This window comes from Arachis stenosperma, chromosome 5 (genome assembly GCF_014773155.1).
Source record: "Arachis stenosperma cultivar V10309 chromosome 5, arast.V10309.gnm1.PFL2, whole genome shotgun sequence".
NCBI lineage: Eukaryota > Viridiplantae > Streptophyta > Magnoliopsida > Fabales > Fabaceae > Arachis > Arachis stenosperma.
In genome coordinates this window covers 126,867,069-126,889,378 of record NC_080381.1, presented here as the reverse complement: position 1 = coordinate 126,889,378, position 22,310 = coordinate 126,867,069, and the positions used below count along the sequence as shown (strand labels likewise).

Genomic DNA, 22,310 nt, shown 5'->3' with positions numbered 1-22,310 from the left:
TACGATAATTTAAATGTTAAAATTATTTAATTTCTACTGATAAGAACTTTTAATTATTCAAAACTAATAAGAACTATCTCCAAGCTAAGTGTATATATAATATTATTGTGTCAAATTCTTAAGTAGTTGAAGTAGTCCTTAAAATTCTTTCCTAAAGAATTCACCAAATGGTCATTAAAGAGTACTTAGTTGATCAACTATATATATATATTTCAGTTGAAGCTTCAACTCTCAAGCATAACCATCTAATTTTATTTTGACCATGATTTGCAATTTGTTAGTTAATTATTAGTTGGAATAGAAATAAAGGGGTATGTAACCATATAATTAAGGATGAAGGGTGTGCTATCCCATTTGGTAGTTATGTTAAATTGTTGATGAGTTATCTGCCTTATTATGTTAGGAGAGACTAACACAATTGAAATAATTATTAATTCCCATATACTAATAATTAAAAAATATAATAATGTTTTGCAAGCATATGCAAGTACATGAATATTCTATGGTACTACCAAAACTCTCTCTCTCTCTCTCTCTCTCTCTGTGTATATATAGAGATATAACAGTAAGATTAATAATTGCTAATATTGTTTCTAATTAATTAGAAAAAGTTGGTGAAATTGGTGAACAGTCAAGGGTGCACACATGAAAGTTGAGAAATTCGTATCTATCTACGACTGCTATATATATATATGGTTCTACCACGTATTAGAAGCTAGCCAGCTTACCTGAAAAGACTATTATCTTCCGCTATAATATTATTATAGCGTTACTATATTACTATTACTATTATTGGATTACCATTCTCTCAACTTAATTATATATATGTTAATACACTTTTTATTAATTACTAATTGGATTAGACCTATGTGACAACTGCCACCTATATATATATATATATAAAGACAATGACAGTATACGACACCATTAGCTCTATATGAGGAATCTAATCGATTACTTTAGGTAGCCACTCAGATAAAGACGTCTAAAACGTTTTTTTTTTTAAAATGTTTTTTAATAATTAAAATTTAATACATATAATCGATTAAATTATGTTATTTTTGTCAAAATTAAACCAGACAAATTAATTTAATCAAAAAAATAGTAAATCAAATCTTAAATTAGTCTAAATTAATATTATTTTTTATAAAAAATGACTATAATATCCTTATTATAAAAAATGACTAAAATACTCTTATTATATATATTAGTTTTGAGAATCCTAATATAAATTCTAGTCCTTTACTTTTCTGCTATTAAAGGGTTAGGATTTAAAGTTTTCAAAATTAATATATATATATATGATAGGAGTATTTTAGTTATTTTTTATAATAAAGGTATTGTAGTCATTTTTTATAAAAAATAATATTAATTTAAACTGGTTCAAGAATTGATTCACTATTTTTTCGGTTAAATTAATTTGTCTAACCTAATTTTGACAAAAATAACACGACTTAATCAATCATATGTGTTAAATTTTAATTAATAAAAAATATTTTTAAAAAAAGACATTTTAGACGTCTTTATCTGAATGACTCTCTTACTTTATACAATTCAATAACGAAAGGGGAAACAATAAAATTAAAAGGACATATATATGTATATGTATGTTGCTTCACAGTTCATAAAACCAAAAGTTTGATCATATAAGCCCTCAGACCAGGGTAAAAAAAAAAAAAAAAACGCACGCAAATAGCATCAATGGTAACATAAAAATTTCCATTTTTTTCTTTTTAAATCCTTCATATAAATAAGACCTATATCAGTATCATCTACATTAATTGTGTGCTCTTAATTAATAGTTAATTTAAAAAATTGTCTAAGAGACAATACAAAAATAATCTAAAGTTATTATCATATTTTACCTTTTTTAATTTATTATTTAACTTATTTGTATTTTTTAATTCGACAATATTATATGTACAAGTATTTTTTTAATTAAATCCAATCAAATTGATATAAGTAAAATCTATCAAAATTCACTGTGCACATGCATCACATGTTTTTTTGTTATTAATATAGTACATAAATTTTTGTTAAAAAGTACAAAATTTTATTCATATAGCACATAAATTTTGTACTTAGCAAAAAAATTTTTGTACATAATATAAATTTATCGATATATATAGTATAAAAAATTTTGCACATAGCACATAAATTTATTGATTTAGTATAAAAAAATTTTGTACATAGTTCAAAAAATTTTGCTGAATAACTCAAAAATTACTTCTATTATCACTGTTCTGAATTCTATGCTGAATTGTTTTGCTGCACAACTCAAAAATTATTTTTACTGTTGTTATTATGGGTTGTTGTTATTATGGGTTCTGTATACTAAAATTTTTATATTGTGCACTAATATTTTTGTGCTCAATAACTTTACTAAACATATATATAATGAAGGAGAAGAAGTAAAAAGAAAGAGTAAAAAAAATCAAATAAAAGAAAAAGGAAAAAGAAAAAAAAGAAGACAATAGAATAGACAAAGAAAGTATCAGAAAGAGATACTTAAAATGGGTTTTTATTTCTCAGCTTAGTTAGACTTGGTTGTATAAACTATAAAGTATTTGGCTGTCAAATATTTTTAATTTTAAGATTTAGCTGTACTATATTTTAAGAACACATTTTAAGAGAGAATAATAACAATAACTTTTTTTTAAAGAATTCAATGCATTAAAAATTAAAAATTTAGTTTTTAAAAAATTTTTAATAAACATATTTTTTTAATGATATTTTAAAGGATTTTACTAACTTGTATTTCCTAAGGACATAGGTTAAACATATTATAAAAAATATTTTATAAAAGTTATTATAAACATTAATTTTTTTACATTTTTAATGTATTGAATAAATTAAAAATATTAAAAATTTTCTATTATTATATTTTAAAATATACCATTAAGACATAAATTAATTAAATCCTATTTTAAACACATATTAACAAGACCTTTATTTTTAATTACCATTGAGATAATTAAATAATATTAATATAATAAATATGTAATTATAAATATTATATATATAATATTATAAATATTAAATTAAATAAAATTATTTTATATTATTGTCTCCTTAATATATATTACCTATTGATTTATATTTTATATATGTTTGTTGCATTTGAAATTTATACGAAGGCCACAAAAAGAAGCAAAAGGAATGTTATGAGAGGATGGGATGTTATGTTATGTTGGGTTTGAGTTTTCAAATAGAGATTTTGTTAACAATTGAAGAAAGCGGCTGAGGTAGCAATAACACTTACCATTACCATTCTTTGGAGAAGAGTGAGTGGTGGGTGGGTGAAACATAGATTTGGCTCACTTTTTGAACAAGCTAAGCAATCCCTTTGCAACTATGTTAGGCCAACGGTCAATGCCATCATATATTCCAACCTCATTAAATATTTATAACGGAATGTTTACCAACACTTCAACTCCTTTTATATCATCACTTAAGGGTAAAATCGACTTTTTACACCACTATTACCGTTATGCCAAATTAGCCTCCATTCTTTTTCTTCTGAGATTTATGAAATTCAACGCGATTATTTTTAAAAACATGAAAAACTAGTCATTTATGAATTATTAAGGATTTTTGTTTCCTATCATTTAATTTTTATAGAAATTATTCAAAAATAATTATTCTCTCAATTTTCTCATTTATTATTATTCTCATTTTTAAATATATAAATATATTTATATGAATTTAATTTTAATATACTAATGGTCTAAAAAAATACACACATATATACTACAGTCTACATTAACAAAAATAACTATTTATAATTATCTGCAAATGGACAAATGACATTTTGTTACACCATGATCGAAATATTTACAATATCAAATTTTTGTATTAACACTAAGTAATTGGTTATTCGAAGCAATAATTGGTTAATATATAGATAAATTTCTCGACTCTGGTCATTTCAAAGTCATTGATATTGGGAGGTTAAAAATAAGGTGGAGTTCATAGTAATTAATTAGCATAGTGATTATCTTAATTATATAACTTTAACAATACTTAAATACTTAAATAATATTGTTAAAGTTAAGGTATATTTTTTTTTAATTTTTATATAAAAATTTTTAATTTTATTTTTTAAATTAAATAATATTTAAAAGGGTTAAATACCATTTTGGTCTATAAGGTATAGGCCAAAAAAATTTTTCATTCCCTACCTTTTTTTTTGCATACAAAATCGTTCCTAATTAATGTTTAACTTGATTTTAAAATCGTCTTTATATGGAGGTGGGAACGAAAGTGGAGGCAGAGGTAGATCGTGGACAACTTCTTCTTCTTCCTATTTCCCTTCTTCTTCTTTCTTTGCCTCTTTACAGGAGAAAAACACTCTTTTTCTTATTTATTTTTTTATTTATAATTTTTTGCTATGAGTAATTTAGTCCAAAATTTTAATATTTAAGTAAAAAATATGATTTTAAAACTTGATTTTAAACTTTAGAAACGATTTTGTATGCAAAAAATATTAGAAACAAAAAAATTTTGTAGCTTATACCTTAGAGATCAAAATGATACTTAACTCTATTTTAAAATTTTAAAAATATTAATTTTAGCAACAATTCTTTTTAAATATTATAAAAATTTAAAAATATTATTTATATACTAAAATTACTTATTAAAATTAACTATAAATATATTTATATATAAATAAATATATAATTTAATTTAATTTTAATATATATTTATATTTTAATATATATTTTATATTAATAATTGACTTTAATGATTGAGTTTATTATACATGTAATACATACAGTCAATAAAAATTATATAGCCATTCTAACCATCGTAGTAATGATAGTTATCATACATTGTACCTAAAAATAATGGCAAAACGACAGATAAACATTACGAGAGAAATTAATTATTATTGTTTAAAATTGTTAAGAGAAAATAATTAAAATTAAATTAGATGAATTAGTATAATTTGTATTTATATTATATTTATATATTAATAATAAAATTTTATATTTTTATTATTTTAATTCTTTTAACAATTGTATATATATATATATATATATTCTTTGTATATTATACTTTTTCTCATTAATATATATGTAATAATTAAACATTTTGGCTATCATATCTTGGGTACTTATTTACCAGGATAAACCTAAGTAATTAAATAATAATGTACAAATAAAATAAGAGAAAATGGTGAAAGATTATTGAAAGAACATAGTTGAAGTTTTTAGGAAGAAGAAAAAGAAAAGAGAGGAGAGAACGAAGAAATTAGATTTGTGAGTAATTCTGTTTTTACAAGTTACTTGTTGACGTCCTATGGCATGGCTTATATAATAGGAAAGCCTTTTCTACCTAAATCAAAACTCCACAACCGCCCGTGCGATCTCTTCTCATCACACAGCAACAACCTCTGGCTTTTACACGTTAATGATTCTGCTTCACTCTCTCATCTCAAACCCTATCCTTGGTGGTGGTTTGAATGAGATGTCGAAGGTGAAGGAGAGAATGAAGAAGATGAAATAGGAAAAAACTTGGCTGCAAAGAGGTGGTAATAATAATGGTTTCATAGTGGTGGCGTTAGTTATTGTTGAAAGAGTTGAGAACATACGGAAAAAGGAGTAAGTCACAAAATTGAAATTCTTAATAATTTAACAATTTGGATAAAACGGGTAAAAAATTGAATGTACTAGAAATTTTACCAATAAGGTTCATACAAACTAGATATTAAGGATATTTTATAAACATTAAGAATAAAAAAATATTTTATCCACCATAAATAAAAAATTATAATATAGTTTATACATAAAACAACTTTTAGATATGTATAAAGAGTATACCATTTAAACTATAATTCGTTCTCTTATACTGTTTAACTAAAGAATTATATTAATAGTTATTTTTATAATTTGATCAAGTGATCTCGAGTTCACACTAAAAAAAATAGTTCATATTATCATATATGAAATTAGAATAAAATATGATAAGCAGATAGAATTGCTATTCGCTAATAACTTTGTATAATAAGGATTTCATTAAGCTATTAGCCCAGACATCGCTTTCATTTTGTAATTGCCTAGTGTAACACTTCAGCTGTCTTTTTCCGTTGTCCTTTTAACTTCATTTGCTTCCATATATCCTCAACTATCTGCAACTACATTAGCCAATTTGATTTCTAATTAGTTTGCAAAATTGACATAGATTTAATTTATTTACAAGAAACTACACTTCAATTCCATATCTGCACAAGATGGTTATTATATACAGTGACAAGAGCTATACTTCATATCTGTATATATAAATGGAAAGAGAGGGTAATAATCAGACTTCAAGTTGTACTAACTAGTTCATATGAAGTTGGTATTTATTTGTGAATTATTTGAACTTGTTAGCTTCCTAAATAATACGTTATTATTGGACATATATATATTTGTAAAAAAGTTAATTAAGTGCATATATATATATGCTTTACATTTCTTACAGAATATTCTATGTAAATATTCAATTGTATTATTCTTATACAAGTAAATGAATTAAAAGTATAAATAATAATAATAGTTTACTCACACGAAAACAAAGAAATTAAATAATAATAGTTCATATGTTACTGGATTATCGTATATACCTAATTAACTCAATTTTCTAAGAAGGATTTCTATCTCATCTACTTCAATGCAAATAACTTAGAGCAGAGTCCTCTCTGTCAATAGTAACCACTTAAAGACAAAACTTGGAACAAATTAAAGAATATCGATTAAAAAAAAAAGTATAAATGACAAATTACATGTGCACCCAATTTAAACAATTTTTTAAAATTTTTTTAAAAATATAATTTTAAAAACTTTTAACATTTAAATTTGTGTTAAAAAAATTTCTTTCATAGGAAAAAATGCATCATCATTTCTCTCCTCCCCTGATTTTCTTGTATGTTATGATTCGTCTCCTCTATATCGCACTACTCCGCTGTTTTCGACGGTCAGCACGTGATGTCGCTGAGCCGGACCACCCTCACCCATATCATCTCACGTTGCCATGGTGCTGCCGCGGGAGTTTGATTGCTGCAAAGACGACGCAGAATGCACGGCACGACCACCCCTTTCATCGCGCAAGAACGTCGCGGCCTCTCCCTCCATCTTGTTGCACAAGATCTTGATTTTGGATGATTTTTTTTATTAATTTTGAATTTTTTTCTTAAATTTTAAATTTTTTCTTATATTTTAGATGTCTTTTTTTTTTAATTTTGAATGATTTTTTAATATTTTTAGAAATTTCATATTTCGGATGGTTTTTTACTAGTTGAAAACTCAACTGAAGTCGATTTCACGTGAAGTTAATATGTCAGAGCTGTTAGATGAAAATTTAATCATATCAGTAATATAACTTCATGTAAAGTCGACTGCACTTGAGTTCCACCTTTTTACTAACATCAATTTCCGTTTTTAAGAGTTACCCCATTTCTTTGTCAATAAACTGAACAAGAACTCAGTATTAGTTTTGATTTTATTTCTAATGCATAAAGATTTCATAATTCATATATATCACCTAACGAGACTTGTATGGAGTTTTATTATTATTATTATTATTACTATTATTATTATTATTATTAAACTGAGAAGTTGTTTAATAATTTCTAACATGTATAAATAAAAAATCATGCATTTATATGATCAATCAATTTTTGCTCACCCAAACATCATGAACCTCCAGCAATACTGCTTTAAGATTTAATTCTCAAGCATGTATTATGCATGAATGTATATGTGTTATCTAATTCATAATTAATCTGTAATAAGACAAGGTAATGCATGATCAAACCTAAAAAAATAAAAAAGAAATAAAGAAATAAAAAATAAGTAATGAATGAATATACAACTATATATAAAGATAGCTGGTTGACTTATAAATAAAGTGCATGCGTTTGTCTAACCCAATCTCTAATAGAAACGCTAACGCTTACTACTAATAATAATACTGTAATATTATGGTAAATGTTATCCTACTCTTTCTAAAATAACATGTAAGTTATCCTTTTTGATATGTCATATTTTAATTAAGTATTTATTTTAACCTGAGTTACTTTAATCTCATGAGAGTTAATAATATTTTGAAAGACGGCGAGACAGAAGAAGAAAATGAAACACCCAATAAGATGATGATACTTAGGAGACACAATGACGATGACAAAGGAGTGGGGAGGAGTAAACGTAATTAGAGAGAGTTGGAATATCTTTTCTAAAAGAATGATTTGGGAAGAGAAAACGAAACACCAATGAGACAGTGATGCTTGGGAGGCGCAACAACGACAAAAGAGTGGAAAAGGCAACTCAGATTAAAATAAACACCCAATTAAAATGTGACACATCAGAGAGGATAACTTACATGTTATTTTAGAGAGTGTAAGATAGCATTCATCTAATATTATTTATCCTAAAAGTTTAAATTAATAAAAAATAATATAAATAATTATATTTTTAATATTTTTTTAACTAATAATTTTTTTTAATTTTTTTATTTTATGTAAATATTCTTTTCTTCTTTTATTTATCTTATCTTATTTTTTTATTTTTAGAACTTATAAAAATCAAACTTTAAATTTTTTAGACACAAAATTCTAACATCATATCATAAAATTACTTTTTTTTTAAATTTAAACTTATAAAAAAATAACATAAATAAGTGTACCTCTCATATATAACCCAAAACCTTTAGCTTCTTGTTTTATGTTGTATTCTATATATATATATATATATATATATATATATATATATATATATATATATATATATATATATATATATATATATATATATATATATATATATATGATAACTTTAGATAACTTTCATTGTCTTTTCCAATTGCCAGTTGAGTGCGACGAAATTTACGTTGTGATGATTACTATACACACAATCCTTAATCGATATATGATTGATTTTATATATCTTTTATATGATATATTAGTTTGTGTTTATTTTTCAGGACAAGACATTAACATAGAAATACAAAGATACAAAATCGTATTTGACAGATGAAATATAGAAAGAGATATTATATTCAAAGACATTGAATTAGTGTATTTTATGTCAATCTTGACAGAAAAAATACAGAAATACTAACAAGAGACACAATTTATTTTTTATTTTTTTATTATTCTTGTTAATTTTTTATTATTATATTTTTTGTTATTATATTTTTCTTCTTAAATTTTTTAAATAAAAAATAAAATAAATTAAATTTTTATAATTTGTTCTAATTTATCACCAAACAGAATATAAGAACAAAAAATTTTGTATATCTGAATTTTGTATCTCTGCCTTATTTTGTCCTCTTATTAGAAACAAAGGCAACCTTAAATATAAGGTTTTGTTAATATGTGATTTTAAAATACATTTTAAAAAAGTGATTGATAAAAAATTATTGAAAAAATAAGCGCTTTACATTTTTAATACACTGAACATACTAAAAGTTTTAAAAATGTTATCATTATATTACTAAAATATATTTTTAAAATAAATTTTAATTAAATATTATAAGATATATATACACCTATATCTAAAAATCCAGTTTGAAAAATAATGGCAGAATATGTCACAAGATACTAATATGTGAAAAGAAAATTATATATTTATAAATTTTAGGAGCCAACTTTGTACAATCAATATTATAATCAGTATTAATATAAGAAAAAAATTTATAAAATTCTTAAAAAATAAAAGTATTTAAAATTCAATTAAAAATATATCTAAAATCTAAATTTAACAAAAAAAAATTTTATATGCTTTGTTCATCTATTTATATATATAAACACTACTGTATACATAGATAAACGCTTTTCTTTAAAAGTTGTCCTTTATTTGTTAATTAACAAAAAGGTAAAATTAGAAAGCAACTGCTTAATTAATGTTTAATCAGCTAACAGATATATCGTACCCATCTAGATCGAAAACATTTACAAAGGAATAATTGTGCAATTTCCTTTTTGTACTATTGCATTTTGTTTGTTCATCAATCATTAATTAACACAGTAGTAATTAGGAGTTTGGAGAGAGAGTAGACCAGATGTTTGACTCAAAACTCAAAAGACATAGTTTCTTTTGTTGTTTTTATTAATTATTTAATTAATTAAAAAAAAGAACTAAGAAGATAGAATTAGTCTACACGTGCAGTTGTAAGGATTCTAAGCTAAATAAAGTTAGTTAGTTACGCCTGAACAACAGCTGATCAAATCAAAACCTAAAACATAACTATCCATACAACTTCCTTATATAGTCTAACAAGAATACCAAACTCTCCCCAAACCATTCTTTTTTCTAATCTACATATACTAATTAATTATTAAATCTTTTAATTTGTTAATTAATTAACTTAATTTACATGTAGCACAAACTAAAACATATATTACATATATAGATGCATGGTACATCTTATTATATATTTGATCTTATTAAAAAGGTTGGTTAAAATTACATAGACTTTCTCACGTTTCGGCTAGCAAAGTGTTATACGTTTTTATCTATGGTTTATGTGATGTCACACTTGTATATAAAAAAATAAGAACAAATATACATATATATATATATACATTCTCCATCTGGCAAAAGAATGATATATTGTTTCAATGTAATCCGATTAGTAAATTAATATATAAAATATGGATTGGAAAAAGAATGAAATGAGCACGCTTGGTGGGTTATAAGTAGACGTTGTAGGTTAGAAATTAAACTTAGAAAGACGTTGAAAGCAGAACCAAACTCGCTCCACTAAGCAACCTCTTTTCTTTCCCCCTTAATGTATAGACACAACAATAATAACATATATATTAATATTATATGGTGTGTGTATATATGTGTGTGTGTTACTTATAAGAGGGTTTGTTAGCCAAAACGTTTGCATCAATCGCAGGTGCAAGGTCCTCCCACTCTCTAACGGAAAACACTTTCCCATCTTCCCATCACACACACCATATATTCTCTTTCTCTCTCTCTCTCTCTTTCTTCTTCCTCTCTTCATTTATATATATCTATCTATATATTCTTTACTATATACTTTATCTCTTAATTATATATCTTTCTTCATTCCTTCTTTGCTTTATTAACATTCTTTCATATATAGCAAATTAAGGGAAAGGAAGAAGATTTAGAGAAGGGGATTAATAGGGGAGGGGGAGATTACTGAATATATATAATTAAATCAAATCAAAATTAAACCCCCACCACTTAGCCTATCTTTATTATTTTATATTATTGAAGAATTAGGGCTTTTTGTATTCTTTGTTTTTGTTAATTGTGGAATTAGGGTTACAAAAAAATGTGTACTAGAGGACATTGGAGACCAGCTGAAGATGAGAAGCTTAGGGAGCTGGTGGAACGCTATGGACCTCATAATTGGAATGCCATAGCTGAGAAGCTTCGTGGAAGATCAGGTTTAATTTTTTTTATATATTATTATATGTCAAACTAGCTAGCTAACAAGCCAATTAATCTCTATAATAATTAATAATTCATCTTCTGTTCTTTTGAAATACAACTTTTATTCATGATGATTCATTCAACTGGTTACATAACACTTTGATCATCAGTTCATATAGATATTCGTACAGTAAAATATTTCTTCAATATTTATATATCTCTCATTTTTTTTTAATCAAATCTATAAAAGATAATTAATTAGTACAATATATATTTGATTCAATCTAATTTAAAACTCTACATACATATAGCTAATATATGAGTTTCACATAATTATAGTTTCTTGTGTGTGTCTTTAAACTGTTTGATGAGGAACATCAGACTGCTAATCAAGTAATAAGTTAATTATAATTTGCTATTTTGAAATATCATTGAATTAAAACTGTTGTATAAATAAATATAAATTAAATTTAAAATTACATAAAAATAATTCAATAAGAATTATCATAAATTTAATAAAAAGAATACTATGTTGATATATGTTTTTATAATATATATAGTGATTAATTTTTTGTAACCACTTAGTATAATTGAAATTTAATTATAATTGGTTCGTATAATTAATTAAGAATAACAGGATGTTATGATTTCTTTTTAAAATTTTACAGGGAAAAGTTGTAGGTTAAGATGGTTCAATCAATTGGACCCAAGAATAAATAGAAACCCGTTCACAGAGGAAGAAGAAGAACGGCTTTTAGCATCTCATAGTATTCATGGAAATAGATGGTCAGTGATTGCAAGACACTTCCCTGGAAGAACTGATAATGCTGTGAAGAATCATTGGCATGTGATGATGGCAAGAATACGCAGAGAAAGATCAAAAGTTTATGCAAAACGACCACTTCATCATAGAACATTTTTTTCTCCAAACCTTCAACAACAACAACAACAAGAGGATCATGATGATGAGACAACAAACTTTGACACAAAAAATAATATATCATACTGTCTTGTTGACAAGTTTCATGGAAAATATAGCTACCCTGCTTGTCTCACTTATGCTACTTTCCAACTTCCTAACAAGTTTCACTTTCAAGGTCCAACTTCTTGTGCTACATTGCTTCAAGGTACATCCAAAATTTTGATGCCTCATTGCTAACTTCTATAACTAACTATTTTATGAGAAATGATTTTTCTACCGATTTATTTACACATCTTTTATGTATTTTAATTATATAAAATAAATTTTTTAATTATTTTTAATATTAAAAAATTAAATTATTATGTTAGTTTTTATAATTTTATCAAATCTATAATAATTTTTTATATCTCAGAATAAAGTTCTTAATTGAATTCTTACACCAATTTTAAATTTATATGTTACAAAATTATTTAATTTAATAAAATATGCAGAGACATAATATTAGTGATGTGAAATAGATAAAAATATTTTTCTAATATTTATTATTAAAAAAATTAATTATAAATTTAAAACTGTATAAAAATTTAATTAAAAACTTTAAAATATAAAAATTTAATTATAAATTTAACAAAATTATAAGAACTAAACAGTTAAATTTGACTTGTTAAAACATTTACAAAAATACTATAGGCAAAAAATTGCATATCAGATTCGCTTAATTTATATAGTCACTCCTAATCAATGTTATGTTAGTTTAAGTAGTAAAACGGTTGCCACTATGAAATTTAGTTAATGTATATCTGTATAATCAACTTTTAAAATATGCAATTTGACATGCTAAAATTATTAAATACTATAAAAGGTAATTTTCTATTAATAACTTTTTTTAAGGTTATCTTTACATGAAGTGGTTTAATAAAAGTTAATTCTGGAATGAATTTAGCAGGAGAATATTTTGTATTATTTGACAACTTTTTTTTGTGTGACTATTTGACAACTTTAAAGAGTCAAATTTTATATTTTAAATTATAAAAATAAAATGCACATGAAAAATTGAAAGAGATGATAAATCACAAATCAAAATTGAAGTTGTGACTAATGTTGTTGTGGCACTGCAACTACATTGCAAATGTAACATTTTATATGCACACATTAGTTTTTGTAAATTTCTTTTCCCTTGTAACTGAATCACATTCCATACCCTAATTATAGAGTGAATATCTAAATTGATTTTCAAAGAATTTTGGATTGGATGCTTTGGCTTCTCAATCAAAATTTATTTTTTAGAGGTTCTCAAAAATTGTTCTCGTTGGACAGATTGATTCTTCCATTGGTTTTAATCAATTTTTAATATGTAATTGGCCAAATAACTCATTAATAAATTTTGTTATTAAATAACTAAATTCTCAAAGAATATACTTTAAGATAAATTAGTCCTTCTTCAAAACAATGTAAAGACCAATCTATTCGATAAAAATAATTTTCAAAGACTTTTAGATAATACAAATTTGTTAAAAATCAAAGTATCTAAATCGAAATTTTTTAGATATTAATTTGGAGTTTTATTTCTAATTGTAATATAAAAGCATATATAACATTATTATTGGCTTCAATTTTCATTAAACTACTTATTAAAAATTTTAAATTAGCTATTAGATATAGACACATAATAAATTAATAAAATTATATTGTTATATATCTAACACATTCTCTTCATGCAAATTCATATTTTAAACTTAAAGCATGAATTATGTTAAAATTAAATTATACATTTATTTAGAAGAATAAAGGCAACAAAACAAAATTATAGTTTGTTTTCTATCATTAAAGCTGATCTAATATTTTAAATTACTTATCTAAAAACGTTAAACTGTTAGACATACATAAATAGTTATATATCAAACATACTTCATACATAAAAAATATCAATTGTGGTCTTAGTGAGAACATCCATTTTTCATCATAGCCAAATTGACAATTGTAACATCAATTTAAAATATACCTTAAATTGTACTCATTATTCCTTTAGTAGTATCTAGCTAATAACTTTTTTTTTTTTTGTTAAATTTGATGATATTATTGCAGAAAGAAGTCAATCAATTGAGTTCTATGACTTTCTTCGAGTAAACACAGATTCCAACAAGAGTGAAGTGAGTAACAGCAATGGCAAAAAGGAAGATGAAGAAGTGAATCAAGATCCTGTGGGGCATCACAGCAAGGATGGAATTCCATTTATTGATTTTTTGTCTACTCAAAGTTCCTAACACCATTGCAACTAATAAGACATAAGAGTACCACTTTGTATCAATTATAAACCCTAACTAGAACACAATCAAGACCTTTAAATCCTTTCATGCATGCATGTAACTGCTGCAATCACAGGAATTGATGTATTTAATATACTACACTAGTACACTCACATTACAACGTGTAAAAAGTATGTTGTGATCTTAAGAACTTCATTCTATATACGATATGGCAACATTATCATTCAAACTGAAGAAAATTAGAAATTCTATAGAACATTATCATTCTGAACACTGGCATGGTTTGAACATGAGCTGACATAGCTTATTGACAGATAAAAGCTGGAGATTAGGACATAAACACAGTTTTATGTAAATTTTCATTAAAAAATGCATTATAAAAGTTATATTATAATATCCTCCAACTTTTAGATAGAGCGGCAAAAGTCAAGATGATTTAATTTTAATTGTAACATGTTTGATTATAGGTGAAAAAACTTGATCAAAATCAACTTCTACAGTTTAAATAAAATTCATAGCAACTAGTCTTGTTTTATGTCTTATAATTTCACCTTTTGCATTTGTCTTGACAATAAAAATTCGTTTACAAATTACTTTTTTCATTTTCTGGTAATTCAATTAAGGTCCAGGAATTATGATATAGTAAAGCCTTATATTAACTACAATTTGAAGGAGCTTGTAGGAATTAATTAAGGGGGAGGACTATGTTAAAACTCAATAGAATCCACCCTCAATGTCATTATTATATTTTCCTCTTAGTATAACATATTTATCTCACTAGAACAAAATTTAAGCATGGTTGAAGATCATTAGTATAGAAAAAAATTAAGAATAATTATTTAAATTAGTCCCAAAAATTTTAAAAGCATATATTTTAGTCTTCAAAAAATAATTAATACATATATTGATCTTTATAGTTTTTTTTTTTGCTGGCTAAAATAGTCCCCAAACTAATTTTCGATATGATTCACTAACAAAAAATAATGAATTAGTACGTTAACTTGCACATGTGGCTGTTAAGTGCTCACGTGTGCAACGTCAACTTGTGCGAGGGGACAAAACAAGCCTTGGCTTTTTTCTTCACCTTCTTAGACATGTTTTTCATCTATTGCACTATCCTCTTCTTATTCTTCCTCTTTTTTTCCTTCTCCACCATCTCTCTCTCTTACCTTTTTTTTTCTCTCGACAACTACCTCCTTGATTACAGTTCTGCCGACCACCGCTTCTTCTCTGACAATTTCGCTCGAATACCCAACACTCCCTTCCACTATCCTTCTCCTTCACGATTGAATTCATACCAAGCATAAAAGCCAAGAGAACTCATAGCCAAAATCAAATTTTCACGAAATCAAAATTCGAAGAAATGCAACATGAAATACAAGTTCAAAAAAGATAGAATTTCTGTACAAATATAAGTAATTGTAACATTTTTTTATTGAGGCTAATGTTCATTTTGAAGGGAACTAAAAGCGAGAGTTGGGTGTTCAGTGGAGAGAAAGGAAGTGGCAACGGTGGTGAGTGGGGCGGTGTAAAACCCGGTTAATTAACGGCTAATTAACCCATAAATGAGAATTTATTATAGAAAGCCTAAAATGTGATTTTTATGGCTAAATGTGATAGAGGAGATTGAGACGAGAATTTTGGTACCAATTTTATAGAATTCGGACCAAGATTGGACCGAACGGGCCAAACCGGGCCAACCGGATCCAAAGTGGGCCCTTGAACCAACATAACTAAACCAAAACCCTAGTTTTCAGCATTCTCTCTCCTCACTAAACACACTCACATGCTGAAAATGGAGGCCATGGAGGGAAGAACACTCTCTCAAGTTCTTTCTCTCACTTGATCTTCAAACTACCATAACTTTTGATCTAGAGCTCCAATTACCGCACCGTTTGCGGCCACGCGTTCACCGCGGAGAGCTCTACAAAACCCATACAATTAATCTTGAGGTAAGCCAAGTTTTACTCTTCGAAATTCCAGCCTTGTTTTCGAGTTTTATGAGCAAAAATGTTGAGATTTTGGGCTCTTTGATGTTATAGGACCCAACTCTCTTGAAGGAGAAGGTTAATCTTGTCTCCTTGGACCTTTGGTGTGGTAAGATTCTCAACCCTAGTGTGATTTTGTTGTTCTATGATGTTTGGGTTTTGAGATGTTGTGTGTGGGTATGATGATTGTGGCTTAGGTTGTGTATGTGTGGATATTGGAGCTTGATTAGTAATTTTGGAAAGCCTAAGAAGGGATTTGGTGGTGAAAAATCTGTTCTTGGAGGTTTTGAGGCCTTGAGAGCTTGTGGATAAGTGGTTTGGAAGTGCTCCGGTTGAGCTTGGGAGATCGACTAAGGTATGGTTTCGGTTTCCCGTATCTAATATGTAATGTGGTAGGAAATACCTAGGCTAGAGGCCCTAAGATAGGCATTGAATTGTTGATGTTATTGAATGATTGAGATATATGATGTGGTCATATATGTGATGATGATATTTGATGCCTTGGTGGTATGATGTATGAGAAATATGCATGTTGTGATATATGCTTGATGATTGGTTATGGTTGAATGGTGGGTTGAACCATGTTGATGGTGAATATGATGTTGATTGTGTACAATAATAATTTATTGGAATTGGTGTTGTTGAGAATTGGCATGAGGAATAGTATATGATATGTCAATATGTTTGAGTTTGAGCCACTTGGGTGAAGTGGGTTAAAATGATGAGATAGTGATTTTGTAAATTGTGGTAAAGTGTCAATGTGTGAGTTGAGGAGGCTTGATTTTGAATTTGATACATTTTGATTGATTTTCAAAGAAAAGGGATGAAATTGGCATGTTTTGATAGCTTTTGAAAAGAGTTGGAAATGACTTGTTTTGAAAATGGCACTTTGTGGTTTTGTATGAAAAATATGGTTTTTGGGCATACTTTGACGGGACATAACTTGGACTATGGATCTCTGTTTTGTGCCAAATCTGTTTAGAAATGAAATTAGATTCGAGATGTCCATGCCGTTCGAAGAACGGGTGAAAAACGATCTAAAATGAGGAAGTTATGTCCGTCGGAAGATTGGGGGTTGAAGTTGTGAATTCTGCAGTTTTAACTTAGAAATTTTTTTAGCAGAAATACCCCTCGCGCGTAGGCGCACATGGCGCGTACGCGCCGATCTTCCAGAAAGCGCCATCCACGCGTGCGCGCCGATCGTGCTGCACCCAATGCCCAGCCATTTTCCAGAGAGTTATGCCAGAACTGTGCCGGTGTTGTGCCTGGGCACGAGAACACCCACGCGTACGCGTGGTTGACGCGTGCGCGTCAATTGGCAAATTTTTAATCCACGCGTTAGCGTGCATGACGCTTGCGCGTCGATGAGTTTTTGAGGCCATCCACGCGTGCACGTGGAGTGCGCGTACGCGTGGCCCTGTTTTCATCCCAAAGTTGATTTTTGAGTTTTAAAAGCCAAATCTCATACTTTTAAGTCTCCGATCTCACCACTTATGTCTTAAATCACTATGATATGCCTAGCTATTAGAAAATGAGCTAGTGAATGTGGTAACTTGCGAGTGAAGCAAGAGAAAAATGAATGATCATTGAGGATCAAGCATGATTATGTGAGATGCGGAGGATGGTGGTGGAAGTGCTTGTTATGCCATGGGCCGAAAGGCCGTATTTGTTAATGAGATGGCTGGTTATGGATTTAACCGTGATGCCAATGGGCTGGTTATGGATTTAACCGTGAGCCGGAAGGCTAGATTATTGCCGTGTTACGGCGGAGCCATGATTATGGCCATGTACAAATGCATATATGCTGTTAAATGAATTGTGAATGTTGCACTTCCATTGTTGGAGATGAGAGTTTCCCTGGGAGGAAGCAGTGGCTAGCCACCACGTGCTCCAGGTTGAGACTCGAAGCTCTTTTGACCCTATGTCATAAGTGTGGCCGGGCACTGTGAAAGACCCGGATGAGCTCGCCCCCGTAAATATTCACCAGTGAGGGTGATGGATATAGATCATGATTATGATCAAGTTTATAACGAGTATAACTCGAGTTGGGGATGCGTGACAGAGGGATAGTCCAATGGTTAGCTACCAGGACTTGTCGGGTTGGCTCTATAACCGACAGATGATATCATCAGCCACTAGGGACAGGCATTCACCATATGCATACTATATGAATTGTTTGAGATTGCCTATTTGACTGCATATTACTTGCTAATTGTCTAAATGCCTTACTTGTTCCTAATTGTATATTTCTTGCTTGATATAACTGTGTTTGCTACATTATACTCCTGCTGGTGGTTGGGAGGTCTGAAGGAATTGGAAAGGGAAGTATTAGTTAGACTGAAGAATCTTTAGTCAGATGCCCTTTATGGTTTAGCTTGTTTATAAGCTTTGAATTATCTGGAGGAAGTTTTAGGATTGCCTTTGGCTTTCCTCTATTATTATGTATTATATATGTGGAAGCTGTTACCATGCTGGGGACCTCTGATTCTCACCCATGCGGATTTTGTGGTTTTTAGATGCAGGACGTGAGGTTTCCCGCTGAGGCATGCTGGAGACTTCTATTATTGCGAAGATCCTTTGTTCTCGGGACTATGTTTTGGTTTATATGTTTTTCTTAGATACTTTTATCTCCATTAAATAATACAAACTGTGATGACTCCTATTATGGGAGAATTTTGGAGAATAGGTTTTATGTATTTGTGTCCCTTTGGGTTTCCTTTGGGGTTTTCCTTATTTTATCATATGTATATATTGTTATGCTCGGACCGGTTATCTTCGCAGTCGGATTTTGAGTCTTGATATTCTTGTTTTTGACACTCCTTTGTATATATATAATCTCGCATTGGTTTATCCTTGTTCGTTACGTTATCGATCGGAGTGTTGCGCTTTCGAGTTGCGATTTTTTTTGTTTACCCCTTTTTCTACAAAGGCTCCTAGTTATAATCAATCATTCATACTACTATACGTACTAAATTTTTATTTTTAGAGGTCGTAATACCTTGCCATATCTGAATTATGACTTAAGCATAAGACTCTGTATGGTAGGGTGTTACATTATGGTATCAGAGCAGTTCGTTCCTGTAGAGCCTGAGGGATGGACTGACTATGCTTTTGTGCATTCTCTGTGTGTGTGTTATGTGCTATTAGTATATCTGCTTGATATAATTGGCATAAACGTTCATGAGCATGCATTTGGGACCTTGAAGTACTAGACTTCCGATATTGAGACTGATCAACTTAATATCGATTGTTTGGTGTGTATAGGAACCAGATGGCGCCTCGTGGACGCGGTAGAGGTAGTGCGAGAGGTCGTTCGAATGCTCGTGCACCAGAGAATAACCCTAATGACCCAGTGAACTTTATGACTGCGTTGGAGCACATGGCTGCTGCTATGCAAGCCACTGCTGAGGCTCTTGGTCAACAGATGAACAACCATGGTAATGATGGAGGTGGAGTTCAGGGCCCGATGACACTGGCAAACTTTTTGAAGGTTAATCCGCCTAAGTTCAAGGGGACTACTAGCCCGACTGAGGCCGATACATGGTTTCAGGCTATAGAGCGAGTGCTGCAAGCGCAAGTGGTGCCTGAAGGATAGCGTGTCGAGTTTGCTACCTATATGCTTGTCGGTGAAGCATCGCATTGGTGGCAAGGTATCCGACGTCTTCTGCAGCAGGGTGATGATTATATCACCTGGAATGTCTTCCGAGAGGAGTTTTATAAGAAGTACTTTCCGACTTCTGCTAGGACGGCTAAGGAACTTGAGTTACTGCAGCTGAAGCAGGGTACCATGTCCATATCAAAGTATACTGACAAGTTTGAGGAGCTGTTCAGGTTCTCTCGTATGTGCCAAGGGACTCCGGTGGAATATGAGGAATGGAAGTGTGTTAAGTATGAAGGAGGACTTCGGAGTGATATCTTCAGTTCAGTGGGACCAATGGAGATCAGGACTTTCTCCGAATTGGTGAACAAGTGTAGAGTTGCTGAAGAGTGTGTGAAGAGGGCAACCGCCGAGAAAGGGATTCACAAAGGTTCATTCCCACAGAACCGAGGGAAGAGCTTTGCACCTAGAGGTCCGTCTTTCAAGAGGGGAAGCTCTTTCAGGAGGCCCAACAACAACAACAATTTCCAAGGGAAGAAGTTTGGGAAGCAACCTCAGAATGATCAAGCTTGTACTAGGTGTGGAAGTCACCATCCGGGAGCACCATGCAAGGCCGGATGGGGTTTGTGCTACAATTGTGGAAAGGCGGGGCATAAAGCCGCAAATTGTCCGGAGAGGCAGAGACAAGGTGCTGGGAAGGCACAACAGACTGGTCGGGTGTTCACCACTTCAGCTATAGGTGCCGAGGGATCCGAGACACTTATTCGAGGTAACTGTGAAATGGCTGGTCAAACTTTAAATGCTTTATTTGATTCGGGAGCATCACATTCATTCATTGCATTTGAGAAAGCCCATGAGTTAGGATTGAAGATTGTAACCTTAGGTTATGACCTAAAAGTATATAATGCTACCCATGAAGCCACGGTAACTAGGCTAGGATGCCCGGAAGTTTCCTTTAGGTTCAAGCAGCGTGATTTTGTTCATAATTTAGTCTGCTTGCCGATGATCGGTCTTGATCTTATCTTGGGATTGGACTGGTTATCTAAGAACCATGTTCTGCTAGATTGTTCTACAAAGTCGGTGTACTTTATGCCGGAAGATACAGAAGGGCCGGTCGTGGTGAATAATTATTACTTGAATTCGATGATGGTGAACTGTTCCGGAATCGAATGTCAGGGTATCCTGTTGTTAACCGCGGGCGTTTCGGGTGATGATCAAAGGTTGGAGTAGATTCCGGTTATGTATGAGTTTCCGGAAGTGTTTCCCGATGATATTGATGAGTTTCCACCCAACCGAGAGGTTGAGTTTGCTATTGAATTGGTGCCCGGGGCGGGACCAATCTCAAGTGCTCCTTATAGGATGTCACTGTTAGAGATGAACGAGCTAAAGTCTCAGTTAGAGGACTTGTTGGGAAAGAATTTTATACGACCAAGTGTTTCTCCGTGGGGTGCTCCAGTGTTACTGGTGAAGAAGAAGGATGGGAGTATGCGGCTCTGTGTGGATTACAAGCAGCTGAACAAGGTTACAATAAAGAATAAGTACCCATTGCCGAGAATTGATGATCTCATGGATCAGTTGCAAGGAGCTGGAGTTTTCTCCAAGATTGATTTGCGATCCGGTTATCACCAGATAAGGGTGAGGGGTGAGGATATTGATAAACGAAATTTAGCATGCCGAATTAGAATCCAAAGATGAATATGATCGTGAGTATAGTCCAATCGACACTTAAATTTCGTACCAAACAATCCTACAATCTATATCCGAGAGTACAAGTCTCCCGAGTCGTCCTCCCTTGGAATTGCCAAAGTGTGCATCTTATTGATTGGAAAGTTTTGTTGTGATTCCTTGAAGGTTTTAGCAAGGTAATATGAAACAAATAATCAATCATTAAAAAACTTGGCTTAGGGTTGGCATTTAGAATTTCTATCCTTATAGTTTATTCAATGATGATGACAATTAGGCCTTGCCTCATTTAGTTATCCCCTAAGTATAGAGGAAAGTCAAATGAAGATAATCAACTTGAGTCACAAGTCCTAGCTTCACCTTATGAGAATCTAGCTTTAGTGCTCTCTAAGTCAATTAGCAATTCCTAATTTCAAATCAACAATTGACACAACTATTCAACTTCTTCTAATGGTTTAACCC

At 29.8% G+C, this 22,310-nt stretch overlaps 1 protein-coding gene across 1 annotated transcript; it reads left to right on the top strand.

The window, feature by feature from the left end:
* The first annotated feature begins 10,863 nt into the window (after window positions 1-10,863).
* On the top strand, window positions 10,864-14,831 carry LOC130982659 (transcription factor MYB54-like). The gene is made up of 3 exons (XM_057906707.1): window positions 10,864-11,404; window positions 12,059-12,517; window positions 14,398-14,831. Exons 1-3 carry the CDS (start codon window positions 11,290-11,292, stop codon window positions 14,574-14,576), a joined length of 753 nt encoding a protein of 250 aa, XP_057762690.1. The 5' UTR covers window positions 10,864-11,289; the 3' UTR covers window positions 14,577-14,831.
* Window positions 14,832-22,310: the final 7,479 nt, after the last annotated feature.

What these genes read in the sequence shown, in the direction of transcription:
- LOC130982659 (XM_057906707.1), top strand. Translation starts at nt 11,290, where the DNA reads ATGTGTACTAGAGGACATTGGAGACCAGCTGAAGATGAGAAGCTTAGG. An exon ending in GAAGCTTCGTGGAAGATCAG is followed by an intron (nt 11,405 to 12,058) that starts GTTTAATTTTTT and finishes AAAATTTTACAG; the next exon opens with GGAAAAGTTGTAGGTTAAGA. An exon ending in TTGTGCTACATTGCTTCAAG is followed by an intron (nt 12,518 to 14,397) that starts GTACATCCAAAA and finishes ATATTATTGCAG; the next exon opens with AAAGAAGTCAATCAATTGAG.